General features: G+C 56.0%; 1 protein-coding gene across 4 annotated transcripts; it reads left to right on the top strand.

Moving 5' to 3' along the window:
- Positions 1-7,363: 7,363 nt before the first annotated feature.
- On the top strand, positions 7,364-23,189 carry FGFR3 (fibroblast growth factor receptor 3). 4 transcript variants are annotated; one of them, XM_006874106.1, is made up of 17 exons: positions 7,364-7,510; positions 14,609-14,878; positions 15,141-15,203; positions 17,033-17,202; positions 17,283-17,406; positions 17,486-17,676; positions 19,668-19,812; positions 20,291-20,481; positions 20,809-20,954; positions 21,293-21,414; positions 21,516-21,626; positions 21,727-21,917; positions 22,038-22,160; positions 22,284-22,354; positions 22,490-22,627; positions 22,767-22,872; positions 22,984-23,189. In XM_006874106.1, exons 1-17 carry the CDS (start codon positions 7,402-7,404, stop codon positions 23,128-23,130), a joined length of 2,418 nt encoding a protein of 805 aa, XP_006874168.1. In that variant the 5' UTR covers positions 7,364-7,401; the 3' UTR covers positions 23,131-23,189. The 4 variants fall into 4 exon arrangements, with proteins under 4 accessions (XP_006874168.1, XP_006874170.1, XP_006874167.1 ...); XM_006874105.1 differs by lacking the exon at positions 19,668-19,812 and adding an exon at positions 18,811-18,961 and having other exon boundaries at positions 7,402-7,510; XM_006874107.1 differs by having other exon boundaries at positions 7,402-7,510; positions 15,141-15,194; positions 22,984-23,130.
- Positions 23,190-25,126: the final 1,937 nt, after the last annotated feature.

Below are 25,126 nucleotides of genomic sequence, written 5' to 3'. Positions count from 1 at the left end.
TAATAAAAACACTTATTTAGAAGGCTCCCAAGGCGTGCTCAACTCCAAAAGGGTCTTGGAAAAAATGCTGAGAGGGTTGAAGTGTAAATGGACCCAAAACACCATAATTAAATTTCCCTTAAATTTACCAGAGTTTGGGGTCAAAGAAAAAAATAAAACTTAGGGAAAATACACTTGAGGTTTAAGGCAAATGCCAAATGCTTAGGAAAATAGATCTCTGAGCTGCTCTGGAGCTACCGGCCTGGCTCCTGCCAGCCGAGCTGTCCGGCTTTAACCCCTCCCTGGTAGGCTCTGCCTTCCTGCCACAGTGCACTCCCAGCTCCCCTCCTGTCCGTCCTGCTTGTCCACACCCCAGTTGGCTTTCAAGGCCGTCTCCATTCTACCCCCTCAGCCTCCTCTACAACTCCACTTCAGGTTGTGGAATCCCCGGAAGCCTGAGCTTGCATCCCTACCCCCCACTTCTCTTCTGTCTGCCAACAGCCTGGTCCCCTTCCTCAACCCAGCTGGGAACTACCAGATTTTCCAAATCCAAAGTCAGGGCTTGAGATCTAGTGACCTGAGCCAACAAAGGGGCTGCCACAGGACACATTCACAGTCCATCCAACAGGTCCCCACCACAGTTTGCTTCATGGTGTGACTCTTTTTGCATAGTCTGCCAGGAAGCTCAGAGTTCAATGTAAAGATCTGATACAGTAGTTAGTGTTGGCTGTGGGATTTGGGATTATTGTCTGTTCTTTACCACATTCTTTCAAATGACATTTGTGTCCTTTCAAGTGGGAATGTCCCACCTCAGAAGGTTCTGGAAGGGGCTCAGGATTCCACCTAAGGTCCTATACACTGCAAAGGCTCCGCAAGAAGCCCATTTCACTGGGCAAGTTCTAGAACCCTTTTTAGATAGTCCAATAAGTTATAGGCTGAAGACAGGCTTACAAACTTTCTGTAATCATGTTGACATTTCTGTCATGTGAAGAAATCAAGGGTGATTTTAATTTGAACCCTCCTCCAATTCTTGGAGAATAAATTTAAAAGGCAGTAATTACCTACAATCCAGCCCAGCCAGGCTCAACTATAACCTGCCCTGGTCCCTAGGGCCCTGCCTCAGGGAACAAGGAGATAGTGGTTCCTAGGGACAATAAGTAGTACTGGTATGGAACTGTAGGATAAAACACTGGACCAAAAGGTCAGTTTGAACCACAAGGTCAGCGGTTCAGACTTATCAGCTGCTCCTTGGAAACCCAATACAGGGACACTATGAGTTGGAACTGATTCAATAGCGCTTTTTAAAAAATTGTCAAGGGTCCCTGCCTGAGAAACTGCTCAGGGAGAGAGTTTATGTTGGAAGGTGGATAGCCTCTGGGAGCAGGGGGGCCTCTGTTGACCCTATCCTACCACCAAGCCCACCCGAGGGGGCTCCAGCTACCCTGCGTTCCAGGCTTCTGTGTGGCAAGTCTCTAATACTCAGCTTCACTCCCCACTGCACCAGGAACATGGTAGATAGCAGGAGACAGATTTGAGTCCACTCCAACACCATCATGCCCCAAGGCTGACTATACCTCTGTGGGGGTATGGGGGAGGCCTAGGAGTGGGTGCAGGTGGTGGTCCCCACACCCAGCGCAGAGCCCAGCCCAAGCTTCCCTCTCCTCCAGGCGCACCCCTCCTTGCTTTTGCCTGCACAGGTTCCAGCAAGCTGGGACAACCAGATCTGACTCACCCCCTAGGCTGGGCCGGGCTGCTGGCGGCCCCTCGTGTCTTCTGCTTTGCCTGCCGCCTTCCAAACTCATGTTCACTCAGGACCCCATTAGTCTGGGCCTTAGGAGACAGGGCTGTAGCTGAGGGGTCCAGGGAGAGTAGATTGGGCTCCTGAGAGTCTCTGCTTTCTCTCTTCTCACTTGCTGACCTGTCCAGTGGGCCTCCAGAGGGGCCTACCTGGTCAGGTGGCTGCAACAATCTAGCACCATGGTACTGCCAAGTGTCTTGGGGGGAGTGTTCAGACTGATTGTACGCAGTCAAGTTGGTTCCAACTCTCAATGATCCATTTTCCAAGGCTGTAAATCTTTGTTATTACTGTTGTTAGGTGCCATGGAGTCAGTACTGACTCATAGTGACCCTAAGCACAACAGAATGAAACACTGCCCGGTCCTGAGCCAACCTCACAGTCGCTGCTCTGTTTGTTCCCATCGCTGCCGCCACTGTGCCAGTCTGTCTCATTGGGGGTCTTCATCTTTTTCTCAATGCTCCACTATATCAAACACAATGTCCTTCTCAAGGGACTGACCCCTCCTGATAATATGTATGAAGTATGAGAGAGAAAGTTTGGCCATCCTGGCTTCTAAGGAGCATTCTGGCTGCACGTCTTCCAACACAGATTTGTTTGTTCTTTTGGCAGTATATGGCACTTTTAGTATTCTCCTCCAACACCGCAACTCAAAGGCATCAATTCTTCTATGATCTTCCTTATTCACTGTCCAGCTTTCGCATGCATATGAGGTTATTGAAAATACCATGGCTTGGGTCAGGCACACCTTAGTCCTCAAGCTGACATCTTTGCTCTTCAACACTTTAGAAAGGTCTGGTGCAGCAGATTTGCCTAATGCAATACGTCGTTTGATTTCTTGATTGCTGCATCTATGAGTTTGATGGTTGATCTGAGCAAAATGAAGTCTTTGACAACTTCAATCTATTCTCTATTAATTTTAATGTCATTTTTTGTCCAGTGGTGAGAATTTTTGGTTTCTTTATATTGAGGTGCACCTTATACGGAAAATTGTGGTCTTTGATCTTCAACAGGAAGTATTTTAATTCCTCTTTGCTTTCAGCAAGCAAGGTTGTATCATCCTTCTCCCATGAAGTGCCTAATATAATAGACTCCAAATGCTGACAATCTGTAACCCACTACACTGCCAGGGCTCCTGTGTTCAGCCGTAGTGGGCTAGAATGAAATAGCATGAATAACTGTGAGTTTATCAAAAACATCAGAGGGACCTGGAAACACATGGAGAGCCTGGGGCTGAGCTCCATCAACTGACAACAGCACCAGCCTCACCAAAGTCAAGAAAATGCAACAATGTAAAACAACAGCTCTTGGGTTTACACCTGTTTACTTGAAAACAATGGTTTTGAACTAGAAAATCAGTTTGACAGTAACAGTAAACAATCACTTGAAAGAAACTCTTTCCCTGGTGGTGGTAAGAGGGGCAGCTGGCAGTGATGCCTCCGCTGGTGGCAAGGGTACCTATAGGATCCTGTGGAAGTCATTTGGCAGAATCAGACCAGAGGTATGAAAATGTTACTGCCCTTTGCCCTTGAAAGTCAACCAAACAGTTCCACTCAGGAGACACAGTGAACGGACCACTTTCATGGCAGAATGATGGCCTCAAAAAGGTACATCCCATTTAACCCTTAGAGCCTGTGAATGTGCCCTCCTCCTGGGATGTCCTGTGGACCTTAAATACAATAACCAGAACTAAACTAGTTACAGTGAATAGAGGTAGTAAATACTGTTAACGGACAGTACACAGAAGGATTGCAATCATTGTAATGACACAGAATTTATGATTTGTTCAACCTGGGACTGATGTTCTGCTCTGTAAACCTTCACTCAATCTTTAACAAAAAGTCAAAACCAAAGAGAGTGGCCATCAAGTCGACTGTAACGCATAGTGACCTTGTGCGTGTGGAAATAGAATCCATTCCTTAGGGGTTTCAATGCCTAATTTTTTGGAACTGGATCATGAAGTCTATCTTCCAAGGTATCTCTGGGTGGACCCAAACTTCCAACCATTCCGTACTTAACTGTTTGTGCCACCAGGAACTCCTAATTCAACGACAAGTACCCTTGTAAGACACATGCAGAGGAGAAACGTAGTTGATATGACTATGGAGTCAGAGACCCGAGCGAGGCAGCCACAAACCCCACAAACCAAGGAAATTTGGAGTCATCAGAAGCCCGAGAAGGGCAAGGATTCTTGAAGCTTCAGAGGGACCCTGCCCATGCCTTACTTTGGGATTTCTGGCCACCAGAATTGTGTTGAGAAGGCATTTTTGCTGCTTTAAGCCACTCAAACCAAAAAGCCTAAACCCAATGCTATTGAGTCCATTCCGACTCATAGACACCCCCAGGAGACAGAGTAGAACAGTCCCATAGGGTTTCCATAGTGTAATCTTTACAGAAGTAGCCAGCTACTTCTTTTCCCCACAAGGCACCTAGGGCCTTCAAACTCTTTGGTGACCAGCCAAGTGCTTAACCATTGTACTACCGGGGCTCCTATGAAACCACCTGGTTTGTAGTAATTTATTACAGCAGTCCAATGACCCCAATTCAGGGTCCGAGGCACCCTAAGGCCACCCCAGGCCTGTAACTAGGGGATGGGAGAGGGTGGAGGGAGGAGAGATCCCCCCACCCCCACACAACACATTTCCAGTGGTTTAGGTGGGCTGAGTCATAGCTAGAGGGATGGTTCTGGGTAGAAACACACCAGCTTGTCTTGCTTGGGCTGCCGAAAGGGCAGGCCAGACCTACCCAGAAGTTAGAGAGCAAGGAGTCTGAGGTGCAGCGTCAGGCACTCATGGGTTGTTGTTGTTAAGTGCCATCAAGTCAGTTCCGACTCATAGCAACTCTGGTAGCGTAGTGGTTACAAATCAGGCTGCAAACCGCAAGGTCAGCAGTTCGAAACTACCAGCTGTTCTGCAGGAGAAAGATTGTGGCTTTCTGCTCCTGTAAAGATTTACAGCCTCGGAAACCCTGGACAGGGTCACTATGAGTCGAAAGTGACTTCATGGCACATAACAACAACAATATAGGGTTTCTGAGAGTGGCTGGTGGGTTTGAACCACCGACCTTGCGGTTATCAGAGCTCTCATGGGGTTGTTGTTGTTGTTAATTGCTGTTGAGTTGGTTCTGACTCATAGCCAGCCTGTATAGGGTTTCTGAGGAGAGGTTGGTGAGCTTGAACTGCCGGCCTTGTGGTTCAAATCGATGTTGCAGTCCAGCGTATTAATCCGCAGTGCCACGTTGTTGTTGTTGTTGTTGTTGTTATGTGCCGTGGAGTCGGTTCCAACTCATAGTGACCCTGTACAGGGTTTCCTAGGCCATAAATCTTTATGGGAGCAGAAAGTCTCAGCTTTCTCCCATGGAACAGCTGGTAGTTTCGAACTGCTGACCTTAGGGTTAGCAGCCCGATTCGTAACCACTACGTAGCGCTACCAGTGCCACGTAGAAGGGTACAAACAAGCAACGCAGGCCTCCTGGCTCCGATTGGACATTGTTCTGTGAGAACATGACAGGACAGCAGGAAGCGGCCTGCAGGATCCAGGGACAGCTGGGACCAGGGAGAGGCTGCAGACTTTGTTCTGCAGGGAGGGAGGGGGCCTGGAGTTTCACAGAACCTCTTTTATGAGCTTCCACTCCTCAGAGCCTACCCCTAGGCTGAGTCCTACTCCTATCAGCCCCTTCCCAGTCCAGCCACCCACCCTAAGGGGAAGAGGGCCAAGGGGTACAGTCCCCACCATGTTAACCCATGTAGTAACTGATTGATAGACCAGTTAATAGATTAGGGCAGAATGTGCTGCTGTGGCCTGCACGGAGGGCCTTGGGAGAGGCCAACTCAGGAGAATGGGCGTTGGGGGTGAGTGCACTGGTGGGGGCTGGGACATCTGCTTGGTCAGAGCAGGGAGGGCATTGGGACACAGCGCATGTGTTAAGCTAGCAGGTGGGCCCAAAGGGTAGGCTGAGGGCTCCCTGGATTCTGGTCTGAGACACTGGGGTGTCCCAGGGCTGGCCTGGGTGGACTGGGAAGGGAGGAGAGTGTGGCCTGATTCTTTCACTGCCCGTTTTCCTGACAAGCAAAGGGAGTCCTGGGTTTGTCCTGGAGCCAGGAAATGCAGGCATACCCTCTTCTGACTCTAGTTCCTGTAAATCTGTCATCCTGCCCTGGCACCCCCAGGCTTGCCTGAAAGTAAGGAGGAGAGCCCTCTCCAGTGAGCTGCGATTAGGCAAAGACTGCACTACAATCATTTAGGGTGGGGATCTGAGTAGCACCCTCCTGGGAACCCAGGTCCCCAACCCCGAACTCCCCAGCTGAAATAAACTCCCAGCTGTTCCGTGGGAGAAAGATGAGGCTCTGCTCCCGTAAAGATTTACAGCCTCGGAAACCCTGTACAGGGTCGCTATGAGTCAGAACCGACTCCACGGCACAGAACAGCAACAACAGGCCCACTCAGGCTCTGCCTCCAGCACCCCAGGTTCCTGCCCCTGTCCAACATCCTCTAGATACATATGCCTCAGGCGTTTAGTGTAGCCGGACCCCACAGCTCCAAGGTCTAATTCCTTGTACTCCACGTTTCTGGCCTTTGCACACACACACTTCTCTACCCTGAACACCCCCGGCCCCCCGTTCTCTTCCACCGAAGGATACCTGCTCCCACCGTAGGGGATACCGAGCCCACCGAGCCCACCCTCTCGGCCCCCTTTCGCGCATTCCCCTGTCTAGGCGCCTTTGCAGGACTGCGCTGTGCAAACACCGACCCATGCTCGGCCTCGCTGGGCTCTGCACGCGCACCCGCCCTCTAGACCCTCTCAGTGCACTGTGGGGGTGCGCCTGCCCGCGCCCCGCCCCCGCTCCCACGCCCTCCGAGAACAGCCCGGCGCCCCCGCCAGGCCCCGCCCCTTCTAATCCCCTCCGCGGGTAGAGGCAGGACAAGTGGTGGCCCCGCCCTCAGGCCACCCCGCGGGGCGGGGCGGGTTCCAGCGCCAAAGCGAGCCGGGCCGGAGGCGGGGCCGAGGGCGGGGCGGGGTGGAAGGGCCGGCCTCCACTGGCTGCCGCGCTCCGGACCGCGGGGGCTCTCAGTTCGTGGTGGCGGCGGCAGCGGCGACGGCGGCGGCGCGGGCATCCGAGGCCCCTGCTCTGCCCGGCGCGTGGACTCCGGTGGACCGACGGCCGGAGGGGCGGGGCCGGCGGGCTGGGAGCGGGAGTGGAACCGCACTCAGCGAGTCGGGCGCTGTGCTCGCCAGGTCTGGGAGCGGAAGAGCTAGGGCTCGGGGCGTGGGGAGCGGGGCGCGGACGCGCTGGTCAGCGCCCGAGCGGTCCCTGCTGTAGGGCCTGGGGCCGAACCGAGCTTCTAGTTCCGCAAAGTTTGCCGCCGCCGCCGTCGCCCTGGGAGGGCTCTGCGGCCGCCAGGAGAGCCAGGGAGGAGGGAGGGACTGCGGCGGGGTGGTGGCGCCAGGCGGCCAGGGAGCCGGGGCGGTGGCGGACGGAGGTGCTAGGGCCGGGGCGCCCCGACCGTAGGGGTAACGCGCAGCTCGCTCCTCCCGCAGACTCCGGAGCGGGCCCTCCACCGCTACCGGGCCGTGAAGACAGCATGCCCGCGTGCGCCGCCTGAGGACACCGCGGCCCCCGCCCTACCATGGGCCCCCTGGCCTGCGCCCTCGCGCTCTGCCTGGCCGTGGCCGTGGTAGCCGGCGCCACTTCGGGGCTGCCGAGTCTGGAGCGGCGCGTCGTGAGGCGAGCGGCAGGTAAGGAACCGATGGGGACTGGGCAGGCCACGGCGTCGGGGCGGAAGGGACGCTCTCTCCCGGAGCTGGCCCCGCGGGCTCCCTCTCCTCGGGGATCCAGGCTGGTAGAGGCGGGGAGGTTTGTGGGGCGCCTGGAGCCGCAGGGCTGCCACCCAAGTGCGAGGCCGCCGCGGATAGGCGGGCGCCGCCGTGGCATCCCAGCCTTTGCCCTCAGAGGCTCCCCGGGCGCCGTCGGGAGGGAGCGGGCGTGGGAGCTGAGTGTCTACGATGCCCGGTGCTATTCCGTGGATTGTGCGTGGATAGTAGGTTCCAGTGGTAGTTCGCGCCTATGCTCTCCGTCCCTGTCAGAGTCGGCTTTTGCTGGAGCAGGGGCCGAGGTGGTGCGTATGAGCGCGTCAGTCGGGCCACGACCCTGCACGTCCCCCCCACAGTGGTCCGCGTGGCCAGTTGACATCCTTCTAATGCCACCGCTTTCCCGCTGGGCAGACCCTTTCGTGCCATCGGTCCTAGCTGGGTGCTTAAGGATTGGTTCCTGGAGTCCCTGCCGAACTCCCGGAGGAGATGCGGGGAGTGGTTTCCAAGCGGCACGGGACGGTGGGACTGCGGGGGTCTCCGCGGAGGGCTGGAGGGGGGCAGGACGAGGAGAGTGGGAGGTGGCCTGCGAAGAGCCCCGCCCGTACACGCGCCGGCCCCCGCTGTGCGCCCCAGGTATCGCCTGTCCTCGCACGCGCGCTGCCAGGCTGGCGGGCCGCCGGAGACTGCGTCCCCGACACCTGGGACAGTCACCTCCGAGGGCGCGGGCCGGGAGTGCCTCATCCTTGCCAGGCCCTGGAGCCTTGGCCGAGCCAAGCGGGCGGGCAGCGCACAGGCAGACCCTCGTCGGTGCGTCCTCGCCCCACCCGGACTGGGCCCGAACAGCCGCTCCTTTGTACCCCAGCGCGGCCACAAACCGCGTATTGATGGCGGCGCGGCCTCGCGGGGAGGTGTGAGCCGAGTGGCCGCGGGCGCTGCTTGCCAGGGAGGTGGCCGACCGCGGGCAGGAAGGAGGCAGATGGCCGCCCGCCCCCTCGGCGCCCCCACCCCCGCGCCCCCTTCTCCCGCGGCGGCTGTAGCCTCTCGGAACAATGTCATTTTTTTATGAATGAAAGTGGGCCCAACGCTTGAATGTGCGTGTCATTCAGCAACGTGACAGAGGCCGTCCGGAGGTCAGCGCGCGCTTTTAGCGCCTGTTCATAAGGCCCCTACTTTCAGGGGCGCCGAATAGGCGGCCGCGGGAGGGGCGCGGGGGGAGCCCCGCATTAGCATTCGCATTCAGATGAAGATATTACTACTCCCTAGGGGCGGGTAGGGAGGAGCTGTAGTCCTCACTGGTAACCCCCTGTGGTGGAGGTGGTGGGTCAGGGGCCTACCTCCATCCTTCTCCCCCACACCGGGAAAGGATAGCTCCTTGGAGGCCCTGTCCCGGGCATCGCAAAGCCTGAGGAGCCTGTAGCTGCCCCCCAAAAGATGAGGACAGAAGCTGCCCCCGCCCCTTGCTGCGGTTGTGAGGGCTCCGGCCCCCGCACTGGAGCTGGTGAAACAGGTAGTGAGTTGATAGGTCAATAAAGTTAATCCGGTTCCTTAACGAGATGGGTCAGGTAGTAAAAAATACAAAGACCTCGTGAAGTTTACAGAGCCCGGCTGGCGCTTTCCCTGGGCACATAAATCTTGGAGCCAGTGCTGGCTGGGGTCAAGGGCGTTAGGGAAGGTGGCCGATAGGCAGGATGGCCCTGGATACGCAAGATCAGCCTGGCTGGACATGGGGCAGTGCTCCTCGTGTGGGGCCTTTGGGTAGCCCCCAAGTAGTTTCAGGCCTTGTACCCCTGTCCCAGGTTGATGGGAAGAGCTCTTTGCCCCTCCTGTCAGACCACACCCCAACCCTAATAGTCTCTGGGGGATGCAGAACCTTTTCTAGGGAGGCACTCCCTGTAGCCTTCCCCAACCCCCACTGCAGGGACAGCTGGGACTGGACTTTGAGCCCCGAGGGCCTCTGGGTGGTTCATTAACGTGAGCCGAGCCTGAAGCCACAGCACTGGGACGGAGCTGAGTCTCCCGCGGCCTGTATCAGACTCGCCTACCCACCCCTTTCCTTGCTGGGCCCTCTGGAGCCTGGGATCTCCCAGGAGGTGAAACTAGAGTGACCCCCAGGCCCGGATTTGGGGGAGGTCCACGTCCAACTATGGTGATTTACAAGTGAATAGGTGTTGAAGCCAGCCCCTAGTTGACTGATGGGGTGCCTTGGCTCTGAGGGACTGGGAAGAGCTGGAAGCTACCAGCTGACCACCCTCAAATCCTTGCCCCAACCCCCCTACCCCCATGCTGGGTACCCTCCCTGAGTCTCAGTTTCCTCCCCAGTCCTAGAGGGAAGGTAATTGCAGGGTTGTTGGCAGGATTAGCTTGGATAATCCTGGTCAACCCTCATTAGCCCGCCCAGCCTCCCAGCCTCCGGATACCCTTCTCCCCCCTCCCATTGTTATGAAACTTTGCTGCATCCCCCGGTATGAGCTTTGGGTTCAGAGTTGCCCACATTTGTGGCACTTCTCTGTTCAGATGGTTTGACAGCAAGGACTTAACCAACCAACTACAGCTTCATGTGCAGTTGAAGAGCAGGGCCTTTTTGTTTCACACCCCCACAGCTCTCATGTTCAGTGGCTCCCAGTCCACACTGTCTGTCCAGTGGGCTTGTTTGAATCAGTAACCTGACAGTTCAGTTGAATTTGGTCCTTGTTATCTGATGAAGTTCTTGGGTGTCAACATGCTTGGCTGCTTACCAAAAGTTCGGCAGTTCAAGTCCACCCAGAGGCACCTCGAAAGAACGGCCCGGCAATCTTATTTCCGAAAGATCAACCATTGAAAACCGTGTGAAGCACGGTTTTACTCTGATACACATGGGGTTACCATGAGTTACAGTTGACAACGATGGCAACTTGTTTCTGGGTTTGAGTATTAACGTCTACCCTGTCCCGTGCCACCTGATATATTGGGGGCACACAACTGTAGTGTTCTAGAGCCAGCAGGAAGCTTCCTGGGGCAGGGGACTGGCCCCCTGAGCAGACTGATCCTAGCCGAGGCTTGAGTCATCTGCCCCAGGCAAACTTTTCAGGGGCTCCCTACTTTCACATGCTCTACCTTCATCAGTGGGGGCAGGCTTCCTGAGTCCAGTGGGATAGGGTGATGTCAGGAAGACTGTGAATGGGAGCCGTGTGCCTGGGACCTCTAATCTCCGTCTCATGCCTCCCCACCCTACGTGACTCCTCCAGGACACTGCTCTCTTGGCGGCTCAGGAAGGAGCAGTTACAGACTGTTTATCCCCTGCTTACTTGACTCTTGGCCCTCCGATGTGTGTGTGAGCACCAGTGCCTCCCATGACCCTGAAAGACTCATTTCTGGGACCACTGAGGGGCGAGGGGGACACACAGGACCTGGCAGCTTAACTGGGGCTTGAGGCTGGGGGCATTGTGGGAACCCCCCCCCCCCAGGTAGAGTCAGACTCTTAACCCACTTGGTGCCCAGTCTCCACACCATCATGCCCTCAGCCATCCCCCTGTTGGATCTCCCCTCCCCCACATTCCCCTGTGCATTCCTGGAGCTGGCCGAAGGTGGGCCATGTGGGATAGCACAAAATGGATGCTACTTTTTGTCTGCCTGGTGTGGCACTGTAGGGATAAGCACTGGACTGCTTGCTAATCACAAGATTGGCAGTTCAAACCCACCAGCCGCTCCTCGGAAATCTTATATTGTTAACTGCCGTCGGGTTGGTTCCCACTCGTAGTGAGCCCTGTATAGGGTTTCTGAGGAACGGTTATATGCAGTTGCTATGAGTCAGAACCAACTCAGTGGCACTTGACAACTAATAAGGGGTCCCCTGGGGGCATCCCTAGCCACTATGGTACCTATTGGGGCAGGTGGGTGTACAGCATCCGTGACTGAGTGGAGAGCTCTTCTTCTGCCTCGCCCCTCCTCTCCCCCGTAGGACCACTGACTAGACTGCTGGCCTGGGGGACCACTCTGTCCCACAGCCTGGGCCCCAGGCCCTGGCTGGACCAAGTTGAAGCAAATACTTGTACAGACAGCTTGATCCACCATTACCACCCAGACCAAACCGGAACTGGCTGCCTTGTTGACCTTGGGCTGAGGCCTGAGGCTGAGGCCCTGTTCTGGATCTTGTGGGGGGCCTTCAGCAATGCCTGGTGCTGGGTGGTCCTCACTGGACACAGTGACCAGGGCTGGCTGTCAAACCTCCGACTACCAGGTCACTGCAGCATCCAACCCTAAACTGTGTGTCCCTGTGGGACGCTGGTTCCCATGGATATTTCTGAGATGAGCATGGAGTCTCTGTCTGGCAGGGTCCTGATAGATGGTGGGGAGGTGGGATGGCAAAATCCGGCTAATAGGCCGGGGAGCCAGGGACTGGTGGCCAGAGTGGGCAGCTGAACCCTCGAATCTAGGCCACGCGTCGACAGAATGACAAGTAATGGTCGCAACTGGTCCAGCTGGGCTTGGGGATGGACGCCTGCAGGCAGGACCACCCACCCCTGTCCCGGGCCCCGAGCCCAGGCTTTCTGCCTGTGTTGGTCATTGTTTGGCCCTGGCCGGGAGGCCTGGGGGGACTGTCAACCCACTGGTAGTTGTGTCCCTTAGTCTCCAGGCCCTGGTGGCCCTTCAGGGACTGGGCAGCTGCTGACCACTTGAGGATTGAGCCAGGGGCCACCTGCATGCAGCCACTCTTGGTGATGACCCTCAGCCCACCTTCCTGGGACCTGCAGGGTGAGGCTGCCCAGGTTCCTGGGTTGGGCTCTATGGCCACATTCTCCCTTCTCAGTGGGTGGCTTTCTTCCCCTAGCCTTGGTGTTCTCTGCTGTAAAATGAGAGGAACCCACCCACCAGCTGGCCCCAGGGTGGCATCTTGTTTTCTTAGATTGTTGGTCTCTTTCTTAGTGTGGGACTTCTGCTGATTTGTTGAGGTGTGTTTTGCATGCAAGGTGCTGCGTTCCCTGTGCAGTGTGGGAGGCATTCAGCCAGTGTTCCGCCATACCCCCCAGTCAGTGCATCACTTTCAGCTCCTTCAGCTCACACCCAGCTTCAGGTAAATGGACCCCTGCAGGGTGTTATTAATTGCTTCCGCTTATAACTGTTCAGCAACATTGTTGCTGACTTTGAAGCTGGACTTGAAGTCAGCTAACAACAACACTGTTAAAGAGCTAGACTCTGCTCTCCCTCAGTCTGATTTTGACACTAATTTGAGAATCTGAGGGGGAGGACCTCTGAAGGCAACTCTCTCCTCTGGTAAATACTCCCTCACAGGATGCTGGGCTTGTCCCATCATGACTTGGGCCTCTGTGCACACACACACACACACACACACACCCCCGCCCCGTTTAGTTCTCAAGGGTCTACAAACGTCACCCACTGTCCACTTTACTCCTGTATAGCTCATGAACTAAACAAAATGGTTTTCACATTTTTAAATGGTCGGAAACAAAAAATGGAAAGACTAGTTTATGGCATGTGAAAGTTAGGAACGCTTCAGATATTCATGTCCGTACGTTTTGTTTACTTGTCTTGGGCTACTTTCGGAACCCCTGGCTGGCAAGAACAGTGCATGCACTTGACTGGTGACGGAAAGCTTGATGGTTTGAGTCCATTCTGATGTGCCTTGGAAGAAAGTCCTGGCAAACTACTTCCAAAAAGTCAGCCATTGAAAATCCTATGAAAAGATATAACTTTTGGCGTCTATTCTTCTGGAGCAAAAGATAAAGAAGAAAACCAAAGACCCAAAGAAGAAACTAGTCTACCAAACTGATACTCTACACAAACTATCACGTCATCTACCCAGACCAGACTAGATGGTGGTTCGGTCCCAGTATCAACCATTCCAATCAGGACACGACAAATGGATATCCTGATAGAATGGGAGAAGAATGTGGAACAGAACTCAAATTCTTAACAAACCAGACTTACTGGACCAGTTGGGACTAGAGGATTCCCTGGAGACTACTGTCTGGAGAGATTCTCTAAACTTTATACTGAAACTAGCCCCGGAGACCACCGTTTATCTAGATAATAGATAGGTTCAGAAGAGAAAGACTATCATCCTTGTGTATGGTGTTCCTGTAAAAAAATTATCTGTAGGACATCTCAAATGGTTAATAACAACAATAACCAAAAAAAAACAAAACCACGCAACTGCCTTCAGTTCTGACTCATAGGACCGAGGAAAACTGCCCCACAGGGTTCCCAAGGCTGTAAACCTGTGTGGGAGCCGACGGCCACATCCTTCTAGGAACAGCTGGTGCGTTAACAAGCAAGCACTTTACCCACTGTGTCACCAGGGATCCCTAACTGGTCAATAATTACTTTAAAGCTGAGAAGGATGTAAGGAAGCAGGGAAGTGAGAGGAATGGAAAGAGAACAGTCAGGACAGGAATGCTTTTCCCATATTATAAAGAAGGTAAACAACATCACCAAACACTGAGCGTTGAACAGTGAAGTCATTCAACAGGACTTTACACTGCTGTGTGTACCTTCACTGCAAACACTGTTTTTAAAATAAGAAAACCCCCATGGAGCATAGTTCCACTCTGACCCACATTGGGGTCGTCATGAGCCAGGATTGACTGGATGGCTTCTTTATTTTTTACAACTTTTTATGATGAATAGAGGAAAGGTTTGCAGAACAAATCCTCAGTTGTACATCCAACAAATCTTACACTTCATTTCATTATAATGATTGCAATCCCCTCCCGGGACCATCAGTTAACAGTATTTAATTCTATTTACTTTTAATTCTTGTAGGCTGGCAACTTTATTATTATTATTATTATTAATTTATGGTTGATTCCGTGTTACAAAGTTGAATAGCTCTGACAGACCATGTGGCCAAGTGGGAAATTCTGGTCACCTGGGTCTTTGGGAAGACAATTTGCTGGCCCCTATCTTGAGCCATTCATTGTCTCTGGAGGGACCTTCAGCAATCCAGATCTGGCAGCAGCTAACTTGTGTAAAATTAGGAGCCTGTGGAGTTTTCTGTGTCCTCACGGTCCCCCATCTCCCCTGCAGAGGTCCCAGGACCAGAGCCTGGCCAGCAGGAACAGCTGGTCTTTGGTAGTGGGGACACCATGGAACTGAGCTGCCATCCACCCATGGGTAGTACTCCAGGACCCACCATCTGGGTGAAGGACAGCTCAGGCCTGGTGCCGTCAGACCGGATCCTAGTGGGACCTCAAAGACTGCAGGTGCTCAACATCTCCCACGAGGATGCCGGCGCCTACAGCTGTCGGCACCGGCTCACCCAGCATGTCCTCTGCCGCTTCAGTGTACGGGTGACAGGTGAGCACCTGCAGAAGGCTGGGCGTCGGGGGTCTGCAGGCAGTGCCTGGGACACACTGGCCCTGATGCTGTTTGGGTGCTGAAACCGAGAGGTGGTGGGCCCACCCCCAGGAGGAGCTGTTTGAATGAAGGGTTCCCAGGGGAGGGAGCAGAGACCCAGACTCTGGGAGGGAAGAGACAGTGAACTCAAAGCTAAGAAGTAGCAGACGAGAGCTGTGGATGCCAGGGTCACTGCCCACATGCCCACCCTCTTGCTTGGCAGATGCTCCGTCCTCAGGAGATGATGAAGACGGTGAGGACGAGGCTGAGGACACAGGTGAGACAGGTTCCAGGCGGGCGGGCTCTGAACAGGACTGGGGGGCCACCTTCCTCAGGTGGTCAGGTCAGGAGTGGAAAGGTGACCCATACTGCAGATGGGGAGACAGAGGCTGGGACACTGGGAAGACATTGATGTTGACCTGGGTGAGCTGGGACCGTCACAGATATGAGTAGAACAGGGTGTGGATGCTGATGGTGGCCTCGTGGTGAGGGTGGCATCAGCATCATTCCCTGACGGGGCTGTCGGTGTGAGAGCAAGTGGGCACTGTGCTTGGTATTGGGAGCGGTGTAGGGAGGCACTGCCCCTGGTGCTGATGTGGTGGAGACAGATAGAACACTGGGGCATTTGGTCCGGAGGAGCTACACTTGAGGTGCTCATGGATGCCGGTGTGTAGTTTTGCCATGGACGTGTGCCTAGAGGAGACCCTGCTATTACTCGGGGGTTTCTGGCATATGGACCAAGCCCTCTGGGGTTCAGTGAACATGGAGAACTAGCCAGAGATCAGGAGGGCAGAAGTTCAGGGGGCTGGAAGCTCCTGGGGGTCCCTGGGGGGCTGGGGTGAAGCAGTTCTGTAGAAGCTACCAGAAGAAGGGCTCCCTCCAGGACCAATGTTGGGAAAGGTCCTGCGTCCCCAAGGAGCTGTTGGACTTCCTTGTTTCCCTTTTCTCTTTGGCTGCCAGGAAGTTCAGAGCCAGGTTTCCGGCTCAGCAGCTAAAAGCTGCCCCCTTCCCTAACCACACTGGGCCTGGCCCACCTGTTTGAAGTGGGTGTTTGGCATTTCCACCCTGTGTGGGCTCAGGGGTTGAGAATCTCTGGCATGGCACCTTCCAGAAGTCTCTGTCCGACAGTGGGTAGCTTTGAGTCATTGAGGTCTCCTGGTCGTCGCTGGGAATGAGCTTCCAGGCCCTCACTTGGTTCCCCTTGGCAGTCTCTCAGCAGGAGAAAGAAGCCGGAGAGCAGGGAACTTAAAGCTAGAGTGTACCCCTTTTTAACATGTGACTAGACTCCTCACCCCGTGGGTTCTTCATCCTTTACTCAGCGGCTGTGTGGATGGTCACAGTAGAAAGAGTCCTCCCTTCAGGGGCCTATCTCCTCTTAGGGTGTGGGGGGACGCCTGCCCACCCGCCCTCCTCACAAGTCCCAACATGAAGGTAGCTCCCACCTAGCCCAAAGGAAGGAGAAAAACCTGTTGGACCATGGGGGTGGGGGAGCACTAACCCTGAACACTGGGAATGGAGGGGGTGGGCCATCATTACTGTATACCCTCCCCCCCACTGAGGGCCACTGAGTCCCTTGGTGTGCGGCAAGTAGTAGGGGCTGAGGGTCTTGGCGGAAATCTGATGGGCCATGCCACCGTCGGCTGCCCTGGTGGGTGGCTGGGTCTGACCCAGCTTCCCCAGAAACTGCTCCCAGGGCCTGCCCTGACTCATCCACCTAGCTGGACGGTGTGGCCTGTGTCGGCCTGGTCCCTTTTTGGGCCTGGCCTGTTCTCAGCTGAGTTCGGAGGAGGCCACACAGCATGTTGATGGCAGAGCTGATGTGACCCCTACTCCCCTAATATGGGTCTGCCTTGGTGGGAGACACCCTGTTTCCTAAAGGCACCCAGGCTGGGGTGGGTACCTTGGACTCTCCCCATGGGAAGAGGCTGGAAGGGAGGGGCCACCTATCCCAGAGGGACCGGTTTCAAGAAAACCCTGGGTGGGAGATTTGGTCCCAGCATGAGTCCTTGAAAACCTACCATTCTCCCCACACCAGAGGGGAAACTGAGGCCAGAGGGGTGGGCAGCTTTTTGAAAGTGGTGAGGTCATGGCCTTCATGTTTCCCTCTGCCTTTAGGGGCCCCTTACTGGACGCGGCCTGAGCGCATGGACAAGAAGCTCTTGGCTGTGCCGGCCGCCAACACTGTCCGCTTCCGCTGCCCGGCCGCTGGCAACCCCACCCCCTCCATCTTGTGGCTCAAGAATGGCAAGGAGTTTCGGGGGGAGCATCGTATCGGGGGCATCAAGGTGAGCTGGGCGGTGGACCAAGCGCCCACCCGGGGTGCTTGGGGCTTGGGCTCACACCTACCTAACACGTCGTCCCACAGCTGCGGCACCAGCAGTGGAGCCTGGTTATGGAGAGCGTGGTGCCCTCTGACCGCGGCAACTACACGTGCATCGTGGAGAACAAGTTCGGCAGCATCCAGCAAACGTACACACTGGACGTGCTGGGTGAGTGAGGCCTGGGTCCGTGGGCTACTGGACTGCAGGGGTAGGCTGGGCAGCCCCTGAACCTTGTCTTCCTCCACAGAGCGATCCCCCCACCGGCCCATCCTGCAGGCGGGTCTGCCCGCCAACCAGACGGCGGTGCTGGGCAGCGACGTGGAGTTCCACTGCAAGGTGTACAGTGATGCACAGCCCCACATCCAATGGCTTAAACATGTGGAGGTGAACGGCAGCAAAGTGGGTCCTGATGGTACACCCTACGTCACCGTGCTCAAGGTGGGGACCCGCTGGGATGAAAGGGCGGAACACAGGAGTGCTGGGCAAGGCTGGGTCTGGGCTTGGGGTGCAAGGAGGCCACTGCTGGGGGAAGACCGTGCACTGCCACCTCAGTTTCTCTGATTTGTTGAAGGCCTACAACCTGGAGGCACCCTAAATTGCTCTCCCAGGCCTCTGGTCTGGGCCCCTTTGCACAGTAGCAGCCTGATGGTCAAGGATGACCATTCCCAGGGCCTTTTATCTATAGCCTGGCTGTAACTGAGGGGACACCAGCCTAAGGGTGACGGATGAGGTGGTTACTCCCAGATTTGGAGTGTGTGCTGTGTATGAGCCTCCCTTGGGCTGGGACAGTGTTGTTCCCACAGCTGCCCAGGGTGGGGGCCGCCGCATGGGGACGGTTACGACACTCCGAGTCCAAAGAGAAACATCTGTTAGAGACAAAACTGGCAGTGGGGGTGGGACAGTTGCTTTGAGGCTGAGAGGGAGCGGCCAGCCGGGGGTGGGATGGGGGTGGGGTGTAATGTCAGAGGTGGTGCCATATGTGTGTGTGTGTGCGTGTGAGAGAGAGAGAACACATATGATTTTGGTCTGGATAGCATTGCAGCAGGCCTAGCTGAGACACCAGAAGTAAACACAGCAAGAAGGGGCCAGATAACCTCGTTGGGCGCCCCCCATCCAGAGCTGGGCTTTGTTACAGGGCATAGGTGCAGAAAAGGTGCTTCCTATGAGACCCCAAAGGAGCCCTGGTGGTGTAATGTTGGGTTACTAACTGCAAGGTCAGCAGTTCAAACCTACCAGCCGCTCACTCCATGGGAGAAAGAGGAGGCTGTCTGCTCCCGGAATGATTGACAGTTTCGGAAATTCTGTTGCTGTTGGTAGTGGGTCTGGGTTTTTCTTTTGGTTTTGTGAGACCCTCTTCGAGGTCCCATCCTGGCCCCCACATCTGTTCCTTGGGGGTCTCCCACCTCCTCCCTCCTTAGAAGCCCACAGAGTCTTGGGAACTGGCCGTCCTTTAAGTGATGAGCCAGACTGGTGCCTCACTGCACTCACACCTGGCCGAGGCCACCGCAGCCCAGCCAGGGTTGGCGCGGGCAGCCGCGGGGCACGCCTGAGCCGGGTCTCTTGTCCCCGCAGTCCTGGATCAGTGAGAGTACGGAGGCCGACGCGCGCCTCCGCCTGGCCAATGTGTCCGAGCGGGACGGAGGCGAGTACCTCTGTCGAGCCACCAATTTCATAGGCGTGGCCGAGAAGGCCTTTTGGCTGCGTGTTCACGGGCCCCCAGCAGGTAACGACTCTGTCCCACGCCTGCCTGGCACGCCGAGCTCTGGCTCCAATGCCCTGGCCATGCGCCTGCCCGCACACTCGCCCATCTGCCCGCATGCCCACGCTCGTCCTGCTCGCTCCCCACCCCGTGCCACTGGCCGCCTCCTGAACTTGCCGGCTCCTTTTTGCTTCCAGTGTGTCTGAACCATGATGACCTGCGCCAACCCTCCACACCCCTATATGCCCCCAGGAAGCCCAATGCCAGCAGGGGCTGCCCTCCACGCTGTTTTGCGAGCATTGGCTGTCAGCTCCCCTCCCCCTCCAGCCACTGGCTGTGCTGCCCGCTCACTTCCTGTCTGTCTGTCTGTCTGTCTACCCTTCTGTCTGGCCGCCCACCTGCATTTCTGCCCTAGTCACCGTGCTAACCCCTAATGCCGCATGGTGCACCCGTGCGGGCGCGCTGCTGGCCGCACGCCTGATGCTCACTTGGGACAGAGGACTCGCCGGTGGAGGGCCTTGGCTTCGGGCTCCCGCGGCGCCCGAGGAGGCGCTGCTGTAGCGTCGGCATCGTCAGCGGTGGTGGTGGTGGTGGTGGTGGTGGCGGCGGTGGTGGCAGCGGCGTGCGGCGTTTTCCTTGCAGCCTGGCTGGATCGTCGCCGCGTGGACATGGCTGCTGAGCCTGTGGGGTTGCTGGTGCTCGTCTATCGCACTCTCTTCTCTCTTTGTAGACGGCGGGCGTTAACACCACCGACAAGGAGCTAGAGGTTCTGTCCTTACGCAATGTCACCTTTGAGGATGCGGGGGAGTACACGTGTCTGGCGGGCAATTCTATCGGGTTTTCTCATCACTCTGCGTGGCTGGTGGTGCTGCCAGGTACTGGCTTCTCAACGCTGCTCGCTCTGCTCCTGTCCTCTTGGGCGCTAGGCGCTGCCTGGGAGCATGCCACAGCCGCCGAGCACAGGCTGGGGACTCCAGCGGCTTTGAGCCGTCCTCTCCTTGGAACCCACATGCCTGGTCCTGTACCCGGTCCTGTCGTGGTTTCAGAGGGGCATCCCTTTGAGCCCCCCATTGTCCCCTAGTAGCCCTGCATCGGTGGCTTTGGCATCTCTCAGGTGCCTGGGTGGCGGTGGGTGCTGCTGACTCTGCTGGGCTCCTTCTCCTTTGGGTCTGCCTCCTCCCTGCTCATAGGTGCTTCCAAGTGTAGAACTATATACCGAGTGGAGGCATTGAGGCCTCGGTCCCTTGTCCCCCAGCAGCCCTGGTCCCCGAGAGGGGCCGAGTTCCCCTTCCTCGCCCCTGCTGGTGCCGGCGCTCCGCTGCACTGTGGGCCCCAATGCCCGTGTCTTTGCAGCTGAGGAGGGGCTGGTAGAGGCTGATGAAGCAGACAGCGTGTACACAGGCATCCTCAGCTACGGGTTGGGCTTCCTCTCCTTCGTCCTGGTGGTGGTGACTGTGACACTGTATCGGCTACGCAGCCCGACCAAGAAGGGCCTGGGCTCGCCCACCGTGCACAAGATCTCCCGCTTCCCACTCAAGCGACAGGTAACAGAAAGTAGATACCAGGTTCTGAGCCAGCCCAGGGTCCACCCCTCAGCCCTTCACAGCAGAAATGCTCTGTCTGGTCTCTCTGAGCTGGTGTGGGGTTGCCCCAGGACGCTGGGCTATAACCCTTCCTTTTCTGTTGCCTCCAAACTCACCACGGGGGGCCTGGTGTTTTTGCGACACAAATACTTTTGAAAAGGTGTTCATGTCATACTCCCAGGGGCCTGAACGTGCCCCTGCCTGCCCTGCCCCTACGTCCCCTGCCCTGCCCGTACCTCCCCTGTTCTGTGCCCCTTGGCACCAACCTGGCCCTTTCCACCCAAGCAGGTGTCCTTGGAGTCCAATTCGTCCATGAACTCCAACACGCCACTGGTGCGCATTGCTCGGTTGTCCTCAGGCGAGGGCCCTGCGCTGGCCAATGTCTCTGAACTTGAGCTGCCTGCTGATCCCAAGTGGGAACTGTCCCGGGCCCGGTCAGTGCGAGTCATTTGTGGTGGGGAAATCTGGGCAGACAGTGATGGGGGAAGGGTGTGTAGGGGAATGAGGCTACAGGACCCGACTTGAGCAAGGGGTGAGGGACACGGGCATTTATGGGGTGGGGTCTTGTGGTGTGGAGGGTCTTGTGGTGTGGTGACAGAGTCAACTGGAAGTCAGGACACAGAGGACATAGATGCATGGAGGAGGCCAGGCCAGCAGAAGGTATCCGTGACGTAGGGGCCCTGTCTGGAGGCTGAATGTGGAGGGCTTCCCAGAGGTGGCAGGGCTAGGGGAAAATGGAAGGGTTCATCCTGCCTCCTGCTCCTTCCACCAGGCTGACCTTGGGCAAGCCCTTGGGGGAGGGCTGTTTTGGCCAAGTGGTCATGGCGGAGGCCATCGGCATTGACAAAGAGCGTACTGCCAAACCTGTCACCGTGGCTGTGAAGATGCTGAAAGGTGAGAAGGGAAGGCTGTGGGAGATGGGGGGTGGGTAGACTGTGTCAGAGCTGGGGGCCGGAGGAGGCAGCAGGCACTGAACTCCCTTCTTCCTCGAGTAGACGATGCCACAGACAAGGACCTCTCGGATCTTGTGTCAGAGATGGAAATGATGAAGATGATTGGCAAACATAAAAACATCATCAACTTACTGGGGGCCTGCACACAGGGCGGTAGGTACCAGGCTTTCGGGGAAACCGGGTCCCTAAAAGCAGGTGACCAGGGGCTCTCCCTTTCTGGACCCTGCTCTCCTCTGATGGGTGGGACTTGCAGGGCCCTTGTACGTGCTGGTGGAATATGCAGCCAAAGGCAATCTGCGGGAGTATCTGCGGGCGCGGCGGCCCCCGGGCATGGACTACTCCTTCGATACCTGCAAGCTGCCCGAGGAGCAGCTGACCTTCAAGGACCTGGTGTCCTGTGCCTACCAGGTGGCTCGTGGCATGGAATACCTAGCCTCCCAGAAGGTGAGCAGGAGGAGGCAAGGACCCCAGGATGGGGTTGTGGGGTGGGGACCATGGAGGTGGTCTTGGAGAAAGCAGATGGGGATGAGAGGGGCCGGCTTTAGCCCCTGGTTCTTGTCCCAGTGTATCCACAGGGATCTGGCAGCCCGAAATGTCTTAGTGACAGAGGACAACGTGATGAAGATCGCTGACTTTGGTCTGGCCCGGGATGTGCACAACCTGGACTACTACAAGAAGACCACCAATGTGAGCCTAGTCCAGGGAGGGAGAGGGGAACAGCCAACTGGCAGTGGGGAGGTGGGCAGACAAGGCCCTTGGTCAGGAGGCCACCTGGAAGGAAGCTAAACATACTCTCTGTCTCCCCTCCAGGGCCGGCTGCCCGTGAAGTGGATGGCACCAGAGGCCTTATTTGATCGAGTCTACACCCATCAAAGTGATGTGTGCGTGTCTCTTCCAGGCCCCGGGGGGAGGGGGAGCTGTGTGGGGGCATATTGTTCTGGGGAGAGGAGCTGGGGGTCCGGGCAGTACCCTTCCCGCTTTAGCCGTCTGATGGCACGTTGGCCCCACTCTGGCAGCTGGTCCTTTGGTGTCCTGCTCTGGGAGATCTTCACGCTGGGGGGCTCGCCGTACCCTGGCATTCCGGTGGAGGAGCTCTTCAAGTTGCTAAAGGAAGGTCACCGCATGGACAAGCCAGCCAACTGCACACATGACCTGTGAGCTCACCCCTCTCCACGGGCCCCACTGGCTGGCAGAGCAGGGCAGGGTGAGGGTGCGGCTGAGCTCAGTGAGCTTGGGGGTGAAGGCCTGCAGGCTGGGTGAGCATGGGGTGACTGAGCACGCTGTCCCTGCCAGGTATATGATCATGCGTGAGTGTTGGCACGCTGTGCCCTCGCAGCGGCCCACCTTCAAGCAGCTGGTGGAGGACCTGGACCGGGTTCTCACTGTGACGTCCACTGATGTGAGTACCAAGCCTGGAGAAGCCACATTGAGGGGTGGCGCAGACCTGAGCTAGGGCAGGTGGTGGGAAGGGGGTCATGGGGCAGCAGCTCTGACGGCTCCCTGCCTACAGGAATACCTGGACCTGTCAGTACCCTTCGAACAGTACTCACCTGGTGGCCAGGACACGCCCAGCTCCGGCTCCTCGGGTGATGACTCCGTGTTTGCCCATGACCTACTGCTGCCCGCGCCCCCCAGCAGCGGGGCCCCTCGGACGTGAAGGGCCATCTGGCCAACCCCCCCACCAATGTGAGACCCAGCCCCCTTCAGCCACTGCCATGTGCAGTCCATTACTGGGGCCCACTGGCCCAGGCCCGGGCTTGGGCACCAGTACGGATGGATAGACAGACAGACAGAACCTTTGTGCGTATGTGGGAGTATGCGTGTGTGTGTCTGTGTGAGAGAGAGAATCTTGCGGCCCTCAGGTGTGGAGTTCCCTTCGGGGTCCCCACGCTGCTATTCGAGACCTTCCTGCCCAGTGCCACCTATGCCTGAAACATCCGGGAGACCTTCATTGTGGATGGATTCAATGTAGAATGTATGGAGGCTCCCTGTAGAGCCACTTGGGGCGGGTGGGCAATGGGACCAGACTGCTCTCTGTTCCCACAACCACCCCCTGGGCATGTGACGGGGCAGGCCGGGCTTGGGTGGGCATCCAGGGTGGGCCTGCCTCAGCGCCTCCCCTGCCTAAAGCTGAGCCTGGAGTGAGCCCCTCCCATGAGATGGGCCTCCTGCCAAGTGGCACTTTGAACCTGGGGTGGGCTGGGGGTGAGTGTCGGTGAGTAGGCCCCCCAGTCTCCAGGCCTCCCTACTTTCTTCACCCTGTCCCCTAGAGACTGAAATTACGGGTACCTGAAAGCAGGAAAGCCTTTACTTCTACCCGAAGGTTTATTCCAGAAGCGCGTGTACATTTATATAAATAAATGCCGTGTATATGAGATATATACATACAAATATATATATAAATATCTATATGGAAGAAAAAAAGGCTGGTGGTACAACTGAGGCCCAGGACCCTGGGGATGCAGGAGGGGGTGCCCCAGTGGGTGAGGCCCCCATGGGGGATGCAGACATTCTAAGAATAAGGCAATTACCTGCTATCACAGTTTTGTTTTAAAAATTGTACCTGGACTGTATATTTGTACAGCTATTTATCAACCCTCGAATCCTTCTCCATGCCATGTTTGTAATGTTTAGCGAGCCAAACGGCAGAGTTTTAAAATTTAAGTTATTAACGGAGAGAATTTATGCCGCATTTACAGGGATCGTAAGAATGTACACGCGGCAGTGGGCGCAGGGTCCCTGCAAACAGCCTGCCCCCCCCCCCCTCCAGGCTAGAGTTGGCCCCCTCAAATATCATTTCCTTTGAAGTAATTCCAGGGAGGATATTTTATTTTCTTTGCCAGGGGACTTAGATTTCTGCAGGAGTTTTTCTTAGATTAATTTTTTTGGACTTCCAGATGAGTTGGGATTTTCATACAGGTTCTGCTTGCCGCTTGTTCTGGGTGTGGGCAGTTTCCAGCAAGGGGGCTGGCCCTGTACGCAGGTTCAGATGTTATTAGATGTTACAAGCTTATATATATAATTTATTGAGTTTTTACAAGATATATTTGCTGTAGACTTAACACTTCTTACGCAATGCTTTAGATGTTTATAGCCTGGGCTGCTACCTTTTCAAAACTTGGGAGAGAGATCCACAAAATTCTGTTTTGCTACTTTTTGTACTGTTAATGGGTGTCCACATCTGGGTGGCTGTCCCTGTGTTCTTGAGCTGGCTGCCGCAGGGCAAGCGATTCAGGCAGTCTCAGATTCAGATCTCAGGGCCAAAGTTGTCAGATTGCTTTTGTTAACCTGGCAGGCAGAGTTTCCAAAAAATAAAGAGACGACTGGTTCAAACCTCAGCTCCGGTTTCTTGTTTCCTGTCATCAGGCATCTGGGTGTCCTGAGAATCTGGGTGGGTTCCTTCGTTCACTCTGGGGAGGGCCACCAGAGTGGAGGGAACAGTAACCATTGGGTCCCAGAGGAAGGTACTGTTCTCCCCAAGGGCTCAAGAGGGACCAACTGCTTGGGTCATGCCTTAGGGGTACCCCAACATAAGTGGATGTATCCTAAAGGAAGGGAGGTCCTGTATGACCAGTTGCATGTGGCACTGGAAGTCTCCGGTGGTCTTTGTTACCTGCATCTATGGGACCCCACAGTAGAGTCCTGCCAAGGCA

Source organism: Chrysochloris asiatica, unplaced genomic scaffold (genome assembly GCF_000296735.1).
Source record: "Chrysochloris asiatica unplaced genomic scaffold, ChrAsi1.0 scaffold00262, whole genome shotgun sequence".
Lineage (NCBI taxonomy): Eukaryota > Metazoa > Chordata > Mammalia > Afrosoricida > Chrysochloridae > Chrysochloris > Chrysochloris asiatica.
The sequence above is the reverse complement of the archived record's forward strand: the minus strand, read 5'-3'. Positions and strand labels throughout refer to the sequence as shown.